This window comes from Engraulis encrasicolus, chromosome 9 (genome assembly GCF_034702125.1).
Source record: "Engraulis encrasicolus isolate BLACKSEA-1 chromosome 9, IST_EnEncr_1.0, whole genome shotgun sequence".
Taxonomy (NCBI): domain Eukaryota; kingdom Metazoa; phylum Chordata; class Actinopteri; order Clupeiformes; family Engraulidae; genus Engraulis; species Engraulis encrasicolus.
Genome location: NC_085865.1, coordinates 25404067 through 25425498, shown reverse-complemented (window position 1 = coordinate 25425498; position 21432 = coordinate 25404067). Strand labels below are relative to the sequence as shown.

Here is a 21432-nt window from a genome sequence, read left to right as displayed (position 1 = left end):
ATCACCCCCCCCCCCCCCCCCCCCCCCCCCCCCCCCCCCCCCCCCCCCCCCCCCCCCCCCCCCCCCCCCCCCCCCCCCCCCCCCCCCTCCCCCCCCCCCCCCCCCCCCCCCCCCCCCCCTCCCCCCCGGCTCTGCTTTGGACACACACACACACAAACACACACACACACACACACACACACACACACACACACACACACACACACACACACACACACACACACACACACACACACACACACACAGAGTTTCAGCTAACCACCTGCATATTTCCCAAAGTACAGTAAGATAATGATACAGTAAGATAAATGATACTCTACTCAGATACATTAAGAAACTTGAGCTGACATGTCGACAAACAGTATCTCTATTAGTATGGCATAAACTAGAGTAGTGTAGAGTTACTTTATTGATCCACTGGGGGGGGGGGGGATTAAGGTGACTAGCTTACTACATATAGGCCTAACACAGCAAGACAGACAGGCATATGGCACACACACACATACAGACATAAATACAGTTGAAAGTCCAGGGAAACGACCAAAATACTTGGAAAGGTGAAAATATCACCGAGTGTCAACATGAAGCATTGTGTGTTTTCAAGTGTTAAGTCTGCAGTGCAATATAAGGAGTAAAAAGAAAAAAAAAGTAAATCAGTCTGAAAAGTGTAGATTGTACACATACACATGCTGTTTGAAAAAGCAAGCACCACCGTGTCCCTTTTGGCGAACAAATATGGTATCGGTGTGGTATTTTTGAATTAGTCTACCACCAAAATACCAGCTATTTAAAAGCAATACCTTATTGGTACAACGGTATCATGAATCTGTCCTGTGCCTGTTTAGGTGTACTTGACACAGGTAAATACAGGTTACACTTGATTACCTACTGTGATATTATGCAGTAGTAGATACAATGTAGTAGTAATAATGCATTGTAATGTAGACATTAATATAATTTCCCTCGGGATCAATAAATTATACTGTACTCTACTCTGCACCCGACCCTTACAACAGGGTGATACCAAATAATTAAGTGTTTTTTTCTGGGTTAGCTATAGGCCTAACACGCATACAACGTGTCCTATATGCCTCACCTAAAGCGAGTACATCCATCCAAGCAACCCCCGCTGACCAAAGGGGAGGAGAGGATGGGTGGAGAAGGGGTGGGCGTGTTATGTTAGGGTTAGGGTTCGTCAAACACAGCTGTACTTGTTCAATCACACTTACAGCGCACGCACTGCCACTGTCCCTCTGCCCTTGTATTCCAACACCGTTATCTTCCCTGGCTCGCATCGCTCCGGCAGGGAAGTGGCAAGTGGCTACACGTACAATTAGGAACAACCACGCCTTCGCCTGCTCCCTAACTATAACCGTATCTATTACAGTATTCTCAAGCTACTGCTGCTGCTTTTGCCACTTTCACTAACTTAGACTCGAGAGGAGTTTCTCTCTCTCGGCACAGAGATTTTTTTGGTCATTATTTAATTATCGCGAGAGCCTCTAGCCCCGAGGGTGAAGGAACAACGCGTCCACTGACCGCTACCGCGCGGTACCAAACAAGGGACAGACGCGCGCTGTGACCTGGTCCCAGTACAGCCCAGCCTCTGTTCAGCAAGAAGGACCACCGAGAGGGGCAACTATGAAGCACCCAGGGATGTTTCAGTTCATCTGCTTACTTGCGCTTTTAATTTACAATGTCCATAGCTTCAATGGGAATCAAGATTCAATTCCAACAGGTAAGGGCCATTTGAGTTGTGCAGCATACATTAATGGGGGTCTGTTTTCAAGTATGTACACATTTTGGAATTTGTTGTCGATCCGTAGCCTTGTAGCCTGTCCGAAAGTCTGTTGCTGTCCAAAATGCTATAATGAAAAGAGAGAGTGACTGCCAGAGTTGCCCGTGTTTTGTATTTAAAAGCGCAGTGGCCACATAGCGCACGGAGAGTTTATGTGAACTACCCATGTTTCCTTGTTGTTTAATGCCAGTAGGTCACCAAAATAGTCAATATCATACGCTACACTTGCTCGAGGACACGCGGGTTCAACTGCTGCCCCATCAGCCTATGGGAAAATAAAGACGTCCTGTGCGCCTGACTGTGAACTAGAACACGGTGATGTCAAAATTACACGGTTGCGTTATAGTCCTCATGCCCAGTTCTCTCCGACTCGTATGACGAAAAGGCTGCGGTTTTCACACAATTCGTTCACAATTTAACTTCAACGCTACTACATTTCTCATAGAAGTGTATAAAGCAAGCATGCCGCTTCGTTTCCACGTCAATCGAGTCTGGGGCATACCTGCACAGAGAACTGAGAGAAGGGGACCATAACCACTCACAAGGCGCTGAAATGTTATTAGCAGTTGAAGTGAAAACTTCACAGTGTGTGGGTACGTTTACATTACAATTTGCTGTATTAGCCTACATTTGGGCGTGGACGTCAAAGTTAACAAATTCCCTTTGATATGATTTTACAAGTTATGATGAACATGAACCATGCTTGTTAAAGTAGGCCTATCAGCCATATTAAATTTAATTATGGCGCAGACGTAAAATGATTAGCAGACCAATTCATTCCAGAAATAGTGTACAGAATTTGGCACCAAATGCTTTCACTTTCACCTAGCCCACATACAAAATAATTGCTAATTTGTAGAGACAGATTATCGCTATTGTTTTACAGGGTGTGTGCCATAGTCTTTTGTCAGTGCTCATGCAGTCGCAGCAAACCAGCCATTCTATTAGAGTAGGCTTATGTAGGCAACTGTATGAGAAACCAGGGAAGAGTGTGGAGGAAGTTCAGCTGTTTCTTCACCAAGTCCCTGTTATATTTAGAGATGCGTGAAAATCCTCTTTAAATGTTAAAGGAGGGCTAGAACTTTACAGCCCTTGTTTGAATAGTCCCTACCTCCGTCAAGTGGCAAGCTGTCACTAAAATTACTTTCTCATTAACTCTGAAAATCATTTAAGTACGCCACAGCATACGTGACGCCTATGCCATAAGCTGAGTGGAACCATATGGGCCCAACAGGTCTGCTTTTCAGGATCCTGTCGTTTTTTTTCTGTAATTTGGCGTCTTAACGATCACACAAGGTCCATGTGTCCTTTTTTGAAGAAGTGGTGTGAAAGTGATGGTTATAGAATGGAAAAGAGGGTGCAAGAAAGCGTAGGCTGTTTATTTGGTGCAATACAGCTTGAATTCACACAACTTTGTATTTTTTTAACTTCCCAAGCCCAACAGGGGTTACTCAAATATGTGCCAACACAGGGGTCCCTGTAACAGCTGTGTGTTTGCTATGCTATGTGATCATTATATAAATATCGGGTCCGAAATCAATTTTCATTTGATGAAAAAAGACTTGACATACACGCAGATTCCTATGACAACTAAATGAAAACATTTCAAAAATCAAGTCGGCCTATCCAAACATAAACCCTTTTCCTTTGCTACAGACTGGGTCTTCCCCAGTAGAATTTGTTTATTTGCTTTAGAAAATAGAAGCTATAGGTGCACCAGTGCTCGCACACTGCCCTCTTTACCTGCAGGGCACACACATGTCTCAGCTCTTTAAAAACACTGTCACAGCTCCAATACTGTGTAAGCAGTGTGTGGTTTCAGGCCATGTTCAAATCATAAAACTACCTTAAAAGATACCTTGTTCGAAATGATGTCTAAGCTATTGACTTATGATCCTCCCGTCAGCTGCTATACAGACATCATTTAATACGCTTTTTGCACACCATCTGCGCTTTGAAATCAGTAAATATGCATAACTCTTGTTCATGTGTGTGTGTGTGCATGCTGCGTCATGTCTTTTTTACATCCCATACGTAATTCATGGCATGTTGAAAGCGCAGTCATACATTTGCTCCTGAGATGAAACGCTAACTGACGTCTAGCGACACTGCATGCTGCAATCAGGCCTCACGAAAATGTGCATATTTACTCCTTCCCGCTACATTTGTGTTTGGCAGTGAGCAACTTTCAGCAAACACTGTATGGACTCGAAATGTTGCACTAGCAAACTTTCAGTGGAGGAGCTGACAGTTTTCCGGCACAGCTTCACATAGGCCTACAGTATAAGAAATACAGTTAGGTACCTTGGGAAATGTTTCCATTTGCCAAGTTAACTGGGATACACTGTGGACCTGGTACTATGTGTTGGCCTGTTGGACAGTGTCTTGTCGTCTTATACTGTAAGTCTGAGCTCAGTTGAATGTACTGTACATGAAGGGAGAATAGTGTCAAACCACGATAGGCTATGTCAGAAGGAAGATTTCTGAGTTCTAGTTTTCTCCATAGCACATACACGTAACAATTTGGTCAGTGTGAGCAGTTACACCTCACTCATGATTAACTGGTGCCCCCGGCATGAAAAAGTTGTAAATCTTGAAATAAAATGTCTGCTCCCTTACAGTAGATCCTTATTCCAAGTTTTACTGTAATGGCAAAGTTGCAAAGTCTTTGGTCGACAGACCTACCTCGGGACACGAAGCCAGCAAGTGGAGCCATGAACTGAAATGTGTTCAGTTTGGTCTATAGTATGCCCCATGTCCTTCTTATCTTAACATTTACATTATCCTCATTTTGGGAGAGGACGTGTTAAGGATTATTGGAATGCTGGCTACACCCATAGAGAGTGCTTAGGGGGGCAAGGAGAAGGCCAATGAAGTCATCAGAATGGGCTGTTTCATGCACACTCACACATCGCAACAAAATCACTTCCTCAAACTAAGCCTTAAAGCTGCATGACCCACAGTTTATAAGGCGACCATTTCAATGACCAAAGACCATGACCTAGCTGTGTGTGTGAGTTTGTGTGTGTCTGTGTCTGTGTCTGTGTGTGTAATTGAGTTCCTTACAGTATGGGTATGAATGAGTGAGTGCATACTGTACCTGTATGTGAGTGTGTGAGAAATCGACTGCATGCGTGTGCATTCGTGCATGTCTGTCTGCGTCTACAATGCCACCGTGTCTGTGAATTCACTGTGGGTTTGTATCTTAATCCATTTATATTCATGGCCATAATTAGCAGCGACCGCTGAAAGGCGATGCACGCTTTCTTCTACCAGTCTACGTGGAAGGAGGCCTCGCTGGCACTGGGTAATGACATCATGACAGCTCTTAAAAGTGCTCGGTCGTGTTGGTGTGTTGTCGGGAGGTTGCGAGTTTTAAATCACCAGCCTCCAGTGGGTCTGGAACATGTCCCCTCACAAATGCTTGTGGCCAGCAGAGCAGAAAGCCCGTCCCTTTCCTGGATACTCCCTGCATACACATATACAGGGGTGCAGACAGGGAGGGACAGAGGGGGCAGTTGTCCCAGGCCCACGGAGATAGGGGGCTCAGAATTAGGTCCTCATTACATTGTATGTATTGGGCTGGGGGCCCCTTTCAGACGACTTTGTATGGGGCCCGGTCAAAGCTGTCAGCGGACCTGCACTACAGTATACACACACTGTGACATGCACATATGCACGCACGCACACACACACTCATGCACACACGCACACACTCACACACATAGACACACACACACACACTCACACACACAGACACACACACATTCTTTAACTTGCATTCCTTCCCGCTTTGGCCACCAATGGTCGGGGCAGTTTTCGACACTGCCCTTTTACACATGAAATACTCCGCTGAAGTGTACACTTTGGCCGCGGCCTGACATTCAGGAGGCCTAAATGACAATAAATTGCACGTCTATATGGGAGAGAGAGAAGGCCTGGGAATGGATTATAAGCTTTTCATGCGTGCTAACAATCCAGCTTGGCTGGCCAAACCTGTAATTGGTTCCTTTGGCTTTGGGCTGGCAATGTGACCGTGCCCTTGATAAAATGGCCTGCTTCCTGTAAACACATGCGATAGGCTATGGTCCTGTTTTCCTGTTTTGTTTTTGGTGTTTTCCATAAAGCGCTTGTGAGTGTTTGCGAGTGGCCCCATAACGAGCTGTGTTGTTAGGTTTCTCTTTTTCGACCTTGCCACACAAAGTCACAAGTGGCACAGGAGTCAAACTTGTGGCATTGGCACGGCATTTACTTGAGTGTTTTTTTGCACGACAGCTGAGCTCTGACCTCTTCTGCGTATTTCTTTCTTTCTTTGTTCTTTCTTTCAAAATGTCAGTAGGCTATTCTCGTTAAAATGTTAATGGAATCATTTGTGAAATATTAAATTAATAGCCTTTTACAAGGCAGCTAATGTGACAATCTCTCTTTCTCTCTCTCTCTCTCTCTCTCTCTCCCTTCTCTCCCCCTTCTAAGTAAGAATCAAAGCTTGCTTTATTCTTAGAGAATCTGGAAGTTTTCATGGCCTCTCTGTGCCATAGTATGACCAGACCATAAAGCCATAGACTCTGAATGAGCCTGGACTCCACCCATGCCAGTAGTACGCTATGTTAAATAAATAGTCCTGTTCTGGAAATAGGACATTGCCATATAGGCTAGCGGTCTTGCCGTATGTTAGCCATTCCTCAAAACCCTCCCAGCGTGGCGCTACCATGGCAACAGAACAGATCGGCCCGTTTTCTCGTCCGCCGGTCTGTCACAGGAAGTGACCACAATAATTGCTATCATTAGTTTCTCTGAATGGGTGGGAGCGTGACATCACCCAATTACCCATACACACGGTTTTGTCGTTTTACCCCCCTTCGCTGATTGTTTTTCCACTATGGGAAAAGTAAATAAAAAGGGACACACGCAGGACTTTTGGGTGTGCTAACCCAAATCTAGCCCCGTGTGGAGAGGCAGAGGAAGAAACGGGGAAGGAAAGGCTCGTAAGTCACAGGCCTGGGCTGAAGCGGATGATGTCATACTGTGCTCCGGGCTTGAGGTTTCTATGGCTGAGACGCAGACATGTAATCTGAGGCCCGAGGGCTGACTTCCCCGCCGCGGATGTGCTACAAGCTTCCCTAGATGGAGCAGCCGACGGGGCCCTTGCCTCTGTGTGTGTGTGTGTGTGTGTGTGTGTGTGTGTGTGTGTGTGTGTGTGTGTGTGTGTGTGTGTGTGTTTGTCTGTGTGTGTGTGTGTGTCTGTCTGCCTGCCTGCCTGTGTGTGTCTGTGTGTGTGTGTTTGTCTGTGTGTGTGTGTCTGCCTGCCTGCCTGTGTGTGTGTGTGTGTGTGCCTACGACGTATGTGTGTTTTACCCATCAACCGAGGCAGTATACACCACGAGAGTTCTATTTTTGTGACGTCGACAGCTGAAATGTCTAAGTAACCGTTGCCATCTGTTTTGTCCGCTTCCTGGTTCGCTCAGTGCCCAGAGGCGCGAGCCGGTCATTGGGTCTGTCAGTCAGGCAAGTTAGTTAGTCAGGCAGTGGAAACACACACGCTACTCACCTACCTTCCTAGAAGACTTGGGTGTTTGTTAGGTGCGAAGGAATGTCTGCGCAGGCCGGCCGTCTAGTTTCCTAGCCTCTCAGGTAGCCTTGCCGTCGTCGTTCGTGTGCCAGCCCTGCCTTTTGTGGTTACATTAAAATTCTTCCCGTTTTGAGGCTGAGGGGGTTGTTGCGAGCTTGTTTGCCTCTCCTTGTAATGGAAGGGTGAGCACCACAGTTAGTCTGGCATCTTTTTGTGAATGTGTGGAATGGGCACATTGGTTTTTTGTCACGCCGCATGTATGCCCATATAAAGCCAGAGGAGCAGACACCATGATTTGTTTTTTTTGTTTCTCTTTAAGGTGTTATCCATGCAACGACGCAGTTAAACTCCAAAAGTGTGGCGTGGCTGGAATGGGTGCATTAAAAACTGCACACTGTAGCTTTAGAAGAGGTCAGATTTGATGCCCATTTGCTCTCATGTTAAACAACAGACACATGGCCATGGCCAGTATTTGTAAGTAAGACCAGTGGTGTAGTCTACGTAGAACGCGGGTATACGGAGTATACCCACTTCTAAATTTCAGGGATTTCAGTATACCCACTTAAAATTGATTGATCCATTATTTTGAATAGCATAAATATATACGGTATACCCACTTCAAAAAATGCTCAAATATACAGTATACCCACCATAAAAAAGTACACTACACCACTGAGTAAGACTCTTTTCAACATACAGTAGAGTCTCGTCTAAACAGAACATTTTGGCTGGCCACATGAAACTGCACTGCAATGGGGCTTTACTGATGTCATCATGCTGGTAGAATTTCATTTATGGCCAGAGTTTTAAATCCTCATCACAGCAAGTGCACAGTTAGTAGTCCCAAAGAATATATGGATCACAATGCCAAAACTTATATGGCCATTTAAACGTGTCAATTTATGACCCTGTTCCCCATATACTGTACAGTGTACAGTACAGTACAGTGTAGAGTAGTCTCGAAGCATCTTGAGGATCATAATGCCAAAACTTACAGGGCCATTTAAACGTGTCAATTTATGACCCTGGTCCCCATATACGTACTGCTCTCTGACCGCTTGATTGAAAGGGGGCACAAGGGAGGGCGAGTTGGATGAACGCATGGTGAGGGCCGTTCTCCAACAAACATCTCCCTATGCCAGAGTTGAGCCAGTGCCATGCTAGGCTTTACAGGCCTTAATTTATAAGACCACCGTCGGCATAATGGAGCTAGTAAGTCTCTATTGGAATACTTATCCCCACTCCCCCCTTCAGCCCCTGCTGTGGTCTTCCTTTTTTATTTTGAATTACAACTCTCGCTCTCGCTCTGAGGGTTGGCTCAGCTATACACACATAGGTTGCTGGCTTCACGTCGACACACGTATGAGATTTCAAAAAGGCAACACAAACACATAGTAAATCTGACGCTATGTGTCTTAAGTGTCAGCGACTTGAGTTTCGGGACGTATGACAACAGGTGGAGTGTAAATCTTACCAACAACCACACATGCTGAGCCGTCCCACCCCCAAACCCTCCTACCATATCCCGAACTTCTCTCTACTTGACATGATTTGTAAAGTAGACACAGCTTCTTCTTTTTTTTTGCTTGGCATAATTTTTGAAGTACTGTAGACAGGAATTCACCTGCCAGTTGGCTCAGCTATACAGTGAGTCCAATAAGTATTTGATCCCTTTCTGATTTTGTTGGTTTGCCTACTAACAAAGACATGACCAGTCAATAAATGTTATGATAATATGTATTCTAATATGGAGAGACAGAATATCAAAAAGAAAATCCAGAAATTAACTTAAAAGAATATATATTAATTTATTTCCATTTCATCGAGCAAAATAAGTATTTGATCCCCTGCCAACTGATTACAGTTCTGGGCCCACAGACCAGATGGGCACTTCCGACCAACTTGTCATCTGAATTAAAGACACCTGTACACACTAACATTGAATCAGCAGAATCAGTCCATAGTATGAGTGAATCAGTCACACTCCAACCTCACCAGCATGGGAAAGAACAAAGAGCGGTTAAATGATATCAGGGACAAGATTTTAGACCTGAACAAGATTAAATGGGCTGCAAATCCACAAGAAAGAGACTGGGTATAAATGACCCAGCTGTTGATGCATTTCTTCCAAAAGGTCATCAATACAAAATGACTATCCATCAGGCTGTCTGGGGTTCTATACAAAATTTGACCTTTTGTAGGGATTTGATAATCATGAGAACAGAAAGAAAGCACCATAGACCTGTACGGGATGAACTAGGCAATGATATCAAAGATACTGGGACCAAAATCACTGAGAAAACTACTGGTAGCACTTAATGCCACAGAGGTTTAAAATCCTGTAGTGCACACATGATACCTCTACTTCAGAAGGAACCTGTGCGGTCCCACCTGAGGTTTGCCAACGGACATTAGACTGGTTTAGGACATGATAAGGAGGTGCTGTAGTCAGATGAAACCAAAATCAAGCTGTTTGGCATTAACACAATTCAATGTGTTTTGAGAAAGAGTACTGCTGTCTATGATCCCAGGAACACCCTCCTCACCATCATGCATGAAAGTGGTATCATTATGGTTTGAGGGTGTTTGTCTGACCAAGGCACAGGACAACTTCACATCGTCAACGAATGGATGGAGGGAGTCATGTAATGTGCAATCCTGAGTGCAAACGTCCTTCCCTCCACCACTACACTGAAGGGTGGGCCATTTTTGGATCTCCCAACATAACAATAATACACAACATACAGTCAAAGCAACGAAAGAGTGGCTCAATAAGAAGCATATTAAAGTTGTGAAGTGGCCTAGACAGTCTCCAAATATTAACCCTATAGTAATTCTATGGAGAGAACTGAACCTCCCATTTGCCAAGCTACAACCACAAACTATTAATGTTTTAGAGATAATCTGCAAAGAAAAATGGGCAAAAATATTTTCTACTATATGCACAAACATTGTCATCAACTAAAAGAAGCATCTGACCTCAGTGCTAGACAACTAGGGCTTTGTCACAAAGCACTTTATCTTCTTTAGCTAGAGGGGTCAAATACTTATTTGCCTACATTAAATACAAATAAATTAAAATATATGATTTTAAGTTATTTTCTGGAATTTCTTTTTGATATTCTGTCTCTCCATGTTTGAATACATATTATCATAAATTTATAGACTGATCATGTCTTTATAAGTGGGCAAACCGGCAAAATCAGCAAGGGATCAAATACATATTGGACTCACTGTAGAGACTGGGAGAGGTAAGAAAAAAATGACGGCAGAGAGGAGCTGTCTAACCTACAACTTACTTGGCCATCTACAATGTGATGAAGAAGAAAGGAGAATAGAGAGTACAGCAGAATGAGAGTTGGAGGAGAATCTCAGGAATCTTTCTTGGCTTCACTGGGTTTGCTCTCTGAGAGCCAAAACACAATTGTCGTGAGAGATAAGACAAGTAACTGTATGCCAGTGGTTGCGGAGAGAGAGAGAGAGAGAGGGAGAGAGTTTGCTCTCTGAGAGCCAAGATACAATTGTCACGAGAGACAAGACAAGTAACTGTATGCCAGTGGAGTGGGTCTGCTGAGAGAGAGAGAGAGAGAGAGAGAGAGAGAGAGAGAGAGAGAGAGCGCCTAGCGAGAGAGCCTAGCTTGGCTTTTTTCTTTTGCTTCTTCTCAGTTTCTTCTTATCTCAGACAGGAAGCTGAGGTCTAGCCATATGAGTCATGACACTAACTCGTGAAGGTCTCCCCCATCGTCTGCCCACCGGTGATCAGATTCCATGTGTGTCACAGGAAAAAAAAGAAGGCACGCACGCACGTACGCACGCTCACTGCCTTTTCCCTTTCCCACAGCAGATTTACAGTTAGAGCGTCTGAGCTGCATTCCGGACGACTTTGCCGATGTTGGCATGAGACCGTCAAGCACGAGGGTCTTCTGTTCGCACTGTTTACACATGACACTCATCCTCCAAAATCACTCCAGCCACTCCAGTGTCTGTATGCTACACCATACCATATATTTGAATGAAATAACAATTTTGTGAACTTTTCTGTGTCGTTCCTCAGGGAAACATTTAAAGCTCTAATGACCTCTTTTGCTGTACACAGCTACAGCACAGTATGTGTTGGGGCTGTGCATTTTTCTTGTCTGGTGAGAGCATTCTCTAACCTCAGAGGACCTCAAATGTGTCAGGAGCTGTCTGTGGAGTACATCAGTGCATGGCCTGGTGGTCCCTTTAGCATATGAAGTCTTGTCAGGGCTGCTGACAGCACTTTCCAGGACCAGGACAAAGTCATCCTTCAGGTCCCCCCTCCATCGAATACTGTCCATACATGTAATGTAATGAAAGCCTTAATGTTGGGCCCCCTTTCTCCCTGGACCCAAAACAACTGACCCCTTTGCCCCCCCTCCCCAGTCGGCGTCCCTGAGTCTTGTAAACACAATGGAGACAGTACAGCTAGTAATGGCCTCCCTCGTGAGGCATGGAAAACCCATCATATATCATGGACCGCAAGACAGAAGAGCGCATTAATATTTAATCAAAGGAAAGGCACAGGAATTACATTGCACATTTTGGCTTTCCACAATATTCACCATATGCACTATGTTCTATTTTTGTCCTTCCCCTCCAGTTAGTGACTTCACACACACTGCCCACCCTTGTCTTGAGCCACAGCGATTTGGAGAAATACTGACCCACAAAAACAATAGAAAGGGGAAACAAATGGCCCTTTTCTTTCTTTGCTGCGTTGCCAGACGCTGAGTTAATGTGGGATTAAATCATGCTGCATTACCACATTAGCGTCAGTTGGTGCAAATACAGGCCTGGTGGAAAAGGAAGGGAGAGTGTGAACTTGTGAATGCTTGATTGGCTTAATGTCATAAAAAAACATACAAAAGCATACAAAAACAGAGACAAAAATCATTGTAAAAACATTTCAAAGTAATTTAGATCCATGAAACCCTGTTCAATTAATCACAAGCCAAACTTTTAACAGCTGAATCGTTTTAAAAAACCAGAAGTCAACAACACTTCTCGTGGACTAGAGAGAACACCCACGGTCCTTTGCTGCAATGGCCCTGGTATAACCTTTCTGTTTGGTACTTGTTCGTCTTCCTGTGCCCTCCTAGACCGTATTATATCAATCCTTTCCCAACTCCTGTATATTACATCTCTTGGCATGTGCACACTTGCCAATCCGGGGAAAGCCTGGCGTTAGGTCTGGGCAAGGATCAACTAATTATGCCCCTGTTTGAGAGGTCGGGGATTAAAACCCGTCTACGAGGCATTTGATTGTCGAAATTGAAGGTGGAATTAAACTGAAGAGTAAAAATAGGAGAGACAGACCTGTCTGGTGTGTGTGTGTGTGTGTGTGTGTGTGCGTGCGCGCGTGTGTGCATACGTGTGCGCACACGTGCACGTGTGTGTGTGTAAGTTTCCAGGTTGTGGCGCATTTCAAGATGCAACTTGGCGGTTTTATTTGTTTACGGCGGGTAGGCAAACAAGGCATAATGGGGGGGGGGGCAGGGTCGAGCAGGGGTCACGAGGGTAATTTGTCCTCACTTTCACGACAGACGTGGCGGCGTGTGGACAACATTTGTCTCCTGGGGCGGCGGGGCCTTCTGCCTCCACCGCAACCACCTCCTCTCCTCCTCCACCGACTTGTGCCGCAACAAAGAGGGATGGCTTTACTTCTGGAATTCCTGGGATTCCTGATGTGCAGTGCGCTCATGTAGTCTCACAAAACAAGCTCCTTGCAAGGAAATGAGACATAGTCCTGCTGGGCTGTGTCTGGCAAGGCAACAGAGAGTACAGTGCTCTGGCAGACAGAAGAGGTAGTAGAACATTGAATCTCAAAATGTGGTCCGGGGACCACTGGTGGTCCGCGAAAGAGCTCCGGTGATTCGTGACGGAATTTCTACTTATCCAAGACAAGTTAGCAGTAGGCTATGTTTGTAACATTGTTACAAAGCTAAACATAGTTGAAGTCCTATTTTCGCCACAATACGACATGCTTGCAATGTGAATAAAAAAGTATGTGATCTGCACCGAAATTAGCAGTGTAAAATTAGTACCCGTCAACTGTCAATTCAATTGACAGTTGGTCCCTGAACATTTTTTGGGGGACAAGTTGGTCCTAGGTCTGAAAAGGTTTGAGAAACACTGTAGTAGAAGAAGAAGTGGACAAGGAGGGGGAGGAACAGGAGGAAGACAAGAAGTTGTGTTTAGTAGGGTGGCCCGCATGGCTAACCTTTCTACATTTCTTGTTTTGGATCCTGTGGTCATCCTCAGCAGGGACTGTCAAGACTAATAACAGGCACATACCTCTGATGACTTAACCCAGAGTGTAGCATAGCCTACCACACAGTCTACAGTAGGGGTTGGGAATGGCTGGATGAGAGTTTCATATTTACCAGGAAACCACTGTATGGTAATAGGCAGCCATGAGGCAATGGCATTGGTGTTTCTGAGCACTATATAATACATTGACTGAATAAAGCACATTAGTAACGGGTATGGAACGAACAGATTTTAGGATTTTTTGGACCGAGGAGGCCTAAACAGTTCATGTACTGGAGAGACACATATGCTCTTTTCATGGTTTGGAAAGCACACATGTGGAACTTCATAAAGTGCAGTATGAGAGAGGAGAGTTATGCAAAAAGGGTCACTCCTGTGTAATTAGTCATGTTACATTGCAGCCATTTAATCACAATCCACTAAATATTTCTATCTTGAAATTGTGTACTAATTTAAAATCACATTACGTTTATTACGGAAATATATCGAAATAAGAGTGACACCGCTGTTCAGGTTATGAATACTGCATTCCGACAGGATGTGACTTCAACAGTTCTTGCGAAAACAACTCCTCGGGGAGTTTTTAAGTTCCACATTTCCCTCCAGCTGTTTCATACCCATTACAGTGTACAAATTCCAGACAGAGAGAGAGAGAGAGAGAGAGAGAGAGAGAGAGAGAGAGAGAGAGAGAGAGAGAGAGACTGACTCAGGCAGGATTTATGAAACTTCCATAGACATAATGTAGGGCAGGTTGAGGGTCAGTCAGTGTGTGCATGTTGTAAGCATGTTTGATTGTTTGATGGGAGAGCGCTTGTGGCGTGACTCCGTACCCCTGTGTGATAATGCTTCGGCCCTGTAACTGCCCCCTCATGTCCTGCTGGTCACAGCTGCTTGTCAGGGAGACACACAGATGATCTCCACAGATGTCTGCTAAGCCCCTCTAGACACAGACAGACAGACAGACAGGGACACACACACACACACACACACACACACACACACACACACACACACACACACACACACACACACACACACACACACACACACACACACACACACCCCTCCAACCTGCCGCTGTTCTGTTCTTTGTTTTACTGCCCTTGTCCTGTTCTGTTTCCCCACCAGCTCTCTCCAGGTTTAGTCTCGCCGATTGCCCCATATCCCTCAGACGAAGGGCTTGTTTTTTCGCCAGCTCATTGCGTGAGCGCACCTGAAGTCATGCTTGAGCGTTCCTTCTGCTCCTGCACGGCCCAGTAAAACGCCCCTCCGGGCATGACTGCAGCTTTGCACTGCACTGCACCTTTTTTTCCATCCAGATTCCCGCTAACTCACGATTGGCTGCCGTCCCGTTGCCCTGCTTTTACGGGGGCTAGTCAGACAGACAGGGCCTTTAGTAATACGGCCCGTCAGAGAATTGCATGCGCAGTGTTCTCTCACGGCACCACAGGGCAGGAAAGGAAAGCAAAGCAGGCTGGCCGGCGTGAGGGAATGGCTGAGCAATGCAGACGGCGGGGGCAGAGAGGCCGACCTCAGGGGTTGGAAATCAAGGGGACAGGGAAGTCAATGGTGGGGAGGGGTGGGTTGATGGGGGGTGGGGGGTGCAAAGGGGTCAGTTGTCCTGGGCCCAAAGAGAGGATGGCCTGGAATTGGGTTCCTATTATGTATTGCATGTGGAGGCCTCTCAGATGATTTTGTCCTGGGCCTAGCCAAAGCGGCCCTGTCACCGGCCCTGCAAAAGGCAAAGGGGGCCTTTTCATCCGAGGCATCTCTCGCCCCTCCTTAAGCACCATGAGTCACAGCACACATGCCCTATGTCTGGCCTAGCTCAAAGATCGGTTTCCTGGTCAGTCGGTCGGTTGGACAACGTTCCCCTACACACTCTCACTCCTCTTTTTTTCTCTCCTTTCACCTCCATAAAACACTTTAACAGACCTGGCATGACCTCCCCCTTTACAAATTTACAGCTCGACATCTATTAAAAAACCCTTGTGCATAATGATACACCAAAAGAGATTGTTTTTCCATTGTAGCTTAATGCATAGCATTGCCGTTGTGTTTCACTTGTTGGGTTAGGACATGATTTATTCACCCAGAATTGGCAAAGGGGTTTTAATGTGTTCGCTCACTTTTAATTCCCCCTCTAGGGAGCTTTTTTTTATTTGATAGAAAAGTTCCTTCCCAGACAGACGTCTGTCTGTGTGGGCTTCTGAGGGATTCCTGCCTGTTGAACGAATCGGTATTCATACTGACCCAGTCAGACAGGCAGATGTATTAGGTGTCAATAGGGCTGAGTTTTCGTCCAAAAGTCCAAAAGTTGTGCTCAAATTGCTATGATCGAATGTCTGCGTTATGACATCATGCTCTGTTTTTCATTAATGCCTAATTTCTCCTCCCAAACTATGGAAATTAAACACACCCACACCCTCAAATATTATTTGTTACATTTCATTTGTCTGAACACATGTTTTAAGACAAAGAGAATCCTATGCATCCTAACTTGTAATTTTCCCTCCATACCTAAAAAAACCCCACTAAGTGCTATGCCTCAACTTAATGCTTTACAGCCCCGCGGCACAATAGCCAAGGCCTGCATTGGGATATCCGCTCCTGCGCTGGGATCCACACCCCCGTCAGTTCGCCAGTCCGCCTGGTGACGTGATTTATTGTTGCTGAAAAGTGAAATCACGCTTTCCTGTTCCTGATCAAAGGAGAGAGCGCAGCCAAGCACTAGAGAGCCCTTACAACTTCCTCTTTCACTTTCTACTCTCTTGTGGGCCTTTAAGCGACTGCTCTGCCCAAATCTCTTAAAGTCATGCAGAGTGCAGTCAGATATTTATATATTTTTTTCTACATTAGTAATGCTTGAGTCTTTCAAGCAATTTCACAACCGATACATAAATGAAACACACTATGTGCAGTACTTTCTTAGTCTTTTTAATTAGCCTGCTTGGGTATTTTCTAATGCAACTGCCTGCAAAATACATTTGCAACAATTGTTTTATCTTGAAACAGTTGGTACAGATATGGTACAGTATATACCAAGACACATCTGTTTCTTTACTGTCCTAACCCAATATAGCAGCTGTGTGTACATCCCCCTAAAACCCTCCCTAGTGGATTTCAGCAAATACACTGCAAAGACGCCTCAGACCTATGATGTACACAAATCCCCCAACACTCCCCCAGCCCCTCAACACCACATCACTGTTTTCTTAAACTTTCTCTGGGGCTGTTTTCCCCTTGACAGTTCTAAAAGAAGGTTAATGATCTGCCTAGAACTAGGCCCAGATCACGTCCTTGGCCTCATGGATGTGTTTTTTACTCTCACGAGACTTTGTGGTGCCCACTTCCCTTGCCTTCCCTTCCCGTTTCGTTCAATCCGTCCTCTCACTGCAGAGCCCAGCGGAAGCGCCGCGGCACCCTTAGCTTGGTCCTTTATGTTGAGATGCAACTGTGTTCCGCAGTGGAGACCCAAGTGTTCAGTGTGTTTACATAGGTCTGAGGTTCGGTTGTGGTCTGGTTTTGGAAGTAACTGTACACCATCTACTTCCAGAGCAAAGAGGGAAAAAAATAATACAGTGTGTATACATTTTGGGTCCCTCGTGGACACGGAGCCAGTATTTTGGTTAGAACATTTTTGCTGGTTTCGTGTACTTTAGTTTGTAATCCAGTATCCATTTGCGCCTTTGGTTAGCCCTTAAGTACTGTATGAGTTCACAGGGGTGGCATTCCTACTATGAAAAAAAATCTGGTCAAACTTGGTATTATACAATATCAAAGTCAATGTCAAAGGTTTTTAGTGTAATTTGTGCGCAAACTAGTATTCCAGGCACATTGGAACTCTTTTGCAGGCCCTCTGAGCCAAATAAATAAATGGTAAATCAGTATGACAGACATTAAATACCTGAAAAAATATGAAATGTTTATGGAGATCTTTTGTTTTGCCTTAAGTCCAACTAAAGCACTAAAAATAGCTTTTTTGTATACGTTCATTCACAAGTTGTTTTCCTCTTCTCTGTGCCTCTCTACCTTTGCCTGCCTTTCTCCTCCTCTTTGTCTCTTTCCTTTTCTCCATTTTATATCCGCAGGCAAATTACTTGTGTTGACTGTTGCCACTCAAGAAACGGATGGTTTCTCTCGCTTCATGCAGTCGGCAAACTATTTCAACTACACTGTGAAGGTAAGCCAAGTGTACGCGTCTGGCTCTCGCATATATACATTTAGTCCAACCCACACCATCAGTCCTGACAAACCCACACAATTACCGCTAATCAGTCCCGCTATCAGAATGCTAAACGAAACCATATGCTGCTTGGTCTTAAATGAACCTTACGTCACCCTCTTCCCAGAGCTGCGCTGCTGCTGGCTGCGATTTTAATCATCGCAAAGAAAAAGGGGGGGGGGCGGGGGATGCATGCACTGCACACACCTTCAACCCAGTGTTTTTGACTCACGGGCCGGCGCTCCCTCTCTGTCTGTTGTTTCAGGTGCTGGGCATGGGCGAGGAGTGGAAGGGGGGAGACGTGGGCAGATCCATCGGCGGCGGACAGAAAGTCAGACTACTGAAGGAGGCCATGGAGGACCTGTCAGACCAGGAAGACCTGGTGGTCCTGTTTGTGGATAGGTAGGTCTATGCATTGCACTGCTGCCCTTGATTTCCTTTGAGGATGAATACCAGGTGTCACAGTAGAGTAGGACAGAGCCACTATTGATCTCCAGGGGGAAATAAAGGAAGTGATGAGGAGAAGAGTTCAGAGAGGGACACTACTGTTTATCTGCTGCTATGCTGGACAGGTATGCATTGCATTACTGCCCCTAATTTCCCTTAGGGACACATTAAGTATCTCTTTTTGTTTGAATAATATCTATGGGCCTTTATTTGATAGGGCATTTTGAGGGGAGACAGGAAATGAGAGAGACAGAAATGGGGTCGAGTTGGGAAATGACCTACTATAGATTTGAACCTGGGTCCCCACGAGTATAGAAGCCATATACAGTATGGTACACATGCACTAGTGTGCTGCCCCACAGCAACCGCCTGATGAACAAAGTATCGCTATACCAGGTGTCACTATGATGATGAGCAGGAGGAGGACAAGAGGCCAGAGGAGGACACCTCACATCACTGCGGACATTTTGTTTATCTTCTCTCTCCAACGCTCACACACGTCGGCCAACATTCACAGGCTACTCACGGCCAGCTGTGCCGTATACTGTACGAATTCAAAAGCCAAAGTTATTCCTTTGGGATGCAGCTAATTAAAACGAAGGGTTCAGGAGGGCAGAAGTTGATTTACTTGCCCCATTTACACCGTTCATGGAATCCAGATGCCCCCATTGCTTGGATAAATACCGCTCTGCCAAAAATGACCAAAAGGGTCTCATATTTGGGGTCAAATTACCAGTTGACTCTGATGGATTCATGGACATTGAAGGTGAACCCATTTTCTGGTACATTATTCTCATTATGTATAAAAACCAATTTGTATAATGCTTCGTAATGAGTGATAGACACGAGAGCCATTTATACTTATTTGTGAAAAGGCCTATAGAAATATGTTTGCTGAAACGAAAAAATATGTGGGCGCTAAAACTGTTTTCAAGATGCTGTGCAGTGATAAGTATGGGCCCCTGGTAGAAATGGCGTGTCCACACCCATGTGCTACCGTTCTGGTCTATTATGTTAATCAGACATAATGAAGGCTCCATGGGCAAACCATAGTTATGTACTGTAAGAAATTGCAGGACGTTCAGCTATAATGACTGTATGAGGCACAACGCCTCTCAGTCTCGGCCATCACAATCCTGCAAAAAAAGAGACTGAAAATAAACACCAGTTATCATGAACCGTGAGGGAACCTTCGACTGAGGCTCGTTCATGTGAGAAAGTAAGTGATAAATGATGCCTCTACATAAGCCTGTTCATAGAAAGTTGGTATTATAGGACTGTGACCACCTTTGAAGCCAGTGATTACACGTAGGTGAAGGGGAAGGGGAAGGTGAAGGCGTGGTCCTTATTTATGGTTACATCAGCTAGTGCCTTGAGCCCTTGTGGATCAAAACTCTGTTTATGCCACTGACAACAAACCTTAAACACAGATTGATAAATGTGGAAAAGTGGCGTCTTCTGTGTATGCTCTCAAAACAGCCATCAAAAACAAAGCTGCACTTTATGCCTGCTTGTCCTTTCAGCTTCAAGGCAGGCAGGGGGAAAGTAATCACATCGTAGACAGGCATCTTAGCAATTGGCACCTAGGGACACTGGCGACTGTGTTTGGGCCCTTGGACAAAATTATTTGAAAGGGCCCCCATCCAGTACATACTTAGTTTTGAGGACCCAATTCTGGGACCCTTATCTGCCCAGGCCCGGGACAACTGACCCATCTGTCACCCTTGTCGACTTTTCTGTTGGCACCCTCCGCTGCAATACCTCGGCAATGACTCTTCCAGCTGAGTTTATTATTAGGCTTCTGAATCTGCTCAAGTGATGAGACTATGTCTCAGACCAAAGCCAAAAGGTGCATTATCGCACATCTGTACGAACTTGGCACTGACATTGAGGCCTCTGGAAATGGGTGAACTTTTACAGATGATAAATTGTTCTCCATAGAGCTATAAATTTAAATAAAATTTTCATAAATCTTTTTTTTTTCTACATTTGATTTACATGTAGTATCAGGGCAATTGGAACAGAGTGAATGTGAGTCTTCCTCATTAAATTCAAACGATATACAGTAACAATGATTTTACTGATGTTAACTGAGACTTACAGTACAAGAAAAACAAACAATGTATTAGTTTTGAAAATGTCTTGTAGTGGATTTCCGAGTTAGATTTACGTGCCTCACCTGCACTGGCAGTGATTGATTTAGCAGGGGCTCCCATGCAGAGAGCAGTATTGATGGGCCTTGTAATGGGCATCTATAAACACTTACTTAGCCGTCTATAAACAACTGCACGGTGCATCTCCAACTTGACCTTTAGGTTACAACCCCGTGTTGTTACTGTTGAAGAGACAGTTATAGGTTAGACGTGGGGAGGCATTCCTGTGTTTTTTCAATTATTATAGAGCTGTTACAGGCTAGATGTGCGGAGAGAGTTGGGGGAAAGCAGAGATTATACAAGTTAGTGCAAGGAATTGAGTGGTTTACTTTCCCATTTTGTTTGCCTTTTAAGGGGTGCAGAGAAAGTTCATCTGTAACTGAGGCCAGTGACGAGGTCTCTCTCTGTCTCTCTCTCTCTCTCCCGCACATTTCTGTCACACACACATACACACACACACACGTGACTCACTTAACCTCGCTCTCTTTCTCCTTTTTCTCCTTCCACAGCTATGATGTTGTGCTTGCGGGCGCTCCCGAGGAGCTTCTGCGGAAGTTCCAGCAGGCCAATCACAGGGTCGTGTTTGCGGCCGAGGGGCTGATCTGGCCCGATAAGCGGCTGGCGGAGAAGTACCCGTCTGTTCGCAGCGGGAAACGCTACCTCAACTCTGGAGGTGGGTGGAGGTGGAACATGGAATACACGTATGTGTGTTTCTCTGTGTGTGTGTGTGTGTCCGTGTGTCCGTGTGTCTGTGTGTGTTTCAAAATGTGCATAATGATAACCGTATGAATGTGTGTGTATGTGCATACATGTATTTCCGTGTGTGTGTGTGTGTGCGTGCATGCGGTCTGCACCGCGGGGCATCACGGGGGAGTTGCGTTTATTTACCCAGAGGCCCCCGGAAATGTGCCACTACTCGTTGAGTGCAAAATGTTTGCACTGTCCAAAA

General features: G+C 45.2%; 1 protein-coding gene across 2 annotated transcripts in view; it reads left to right on the top strand.

Moving 5' to 3' along the window:
• The first annotated feature begins 1235 nt into the window (after positions 1-1235).
• Positions 1236-21432, top strand: part of plod2 (procollagen-lysine, 2-oxoglutarate 5-dioxygenase 2) — a 47807-nt gene continuing 27610 nt past the window's right edge. For both annotated transcript variants that reach the window (XM_063206828.1, XM_063206827.1), the window contains exons 1-4: positions 1236-1738; positions 17750-17841; positions 18149-18285; positions 20993-21156. In XM_063206828.1, coding sequence (XP_063062898.1) covers positions 1642-1738; positions 17750-17841; positions 18149-18285; positions 20993-21156 — 490 coding nt within the window. In that variant the 5' untranslated portion in view covers positions 1236-1641. The remainder of the gene's footprint in view (positions 1739-17749; positions 17842-18148; positions 18286-20992; positions 21157-21432) is intronic.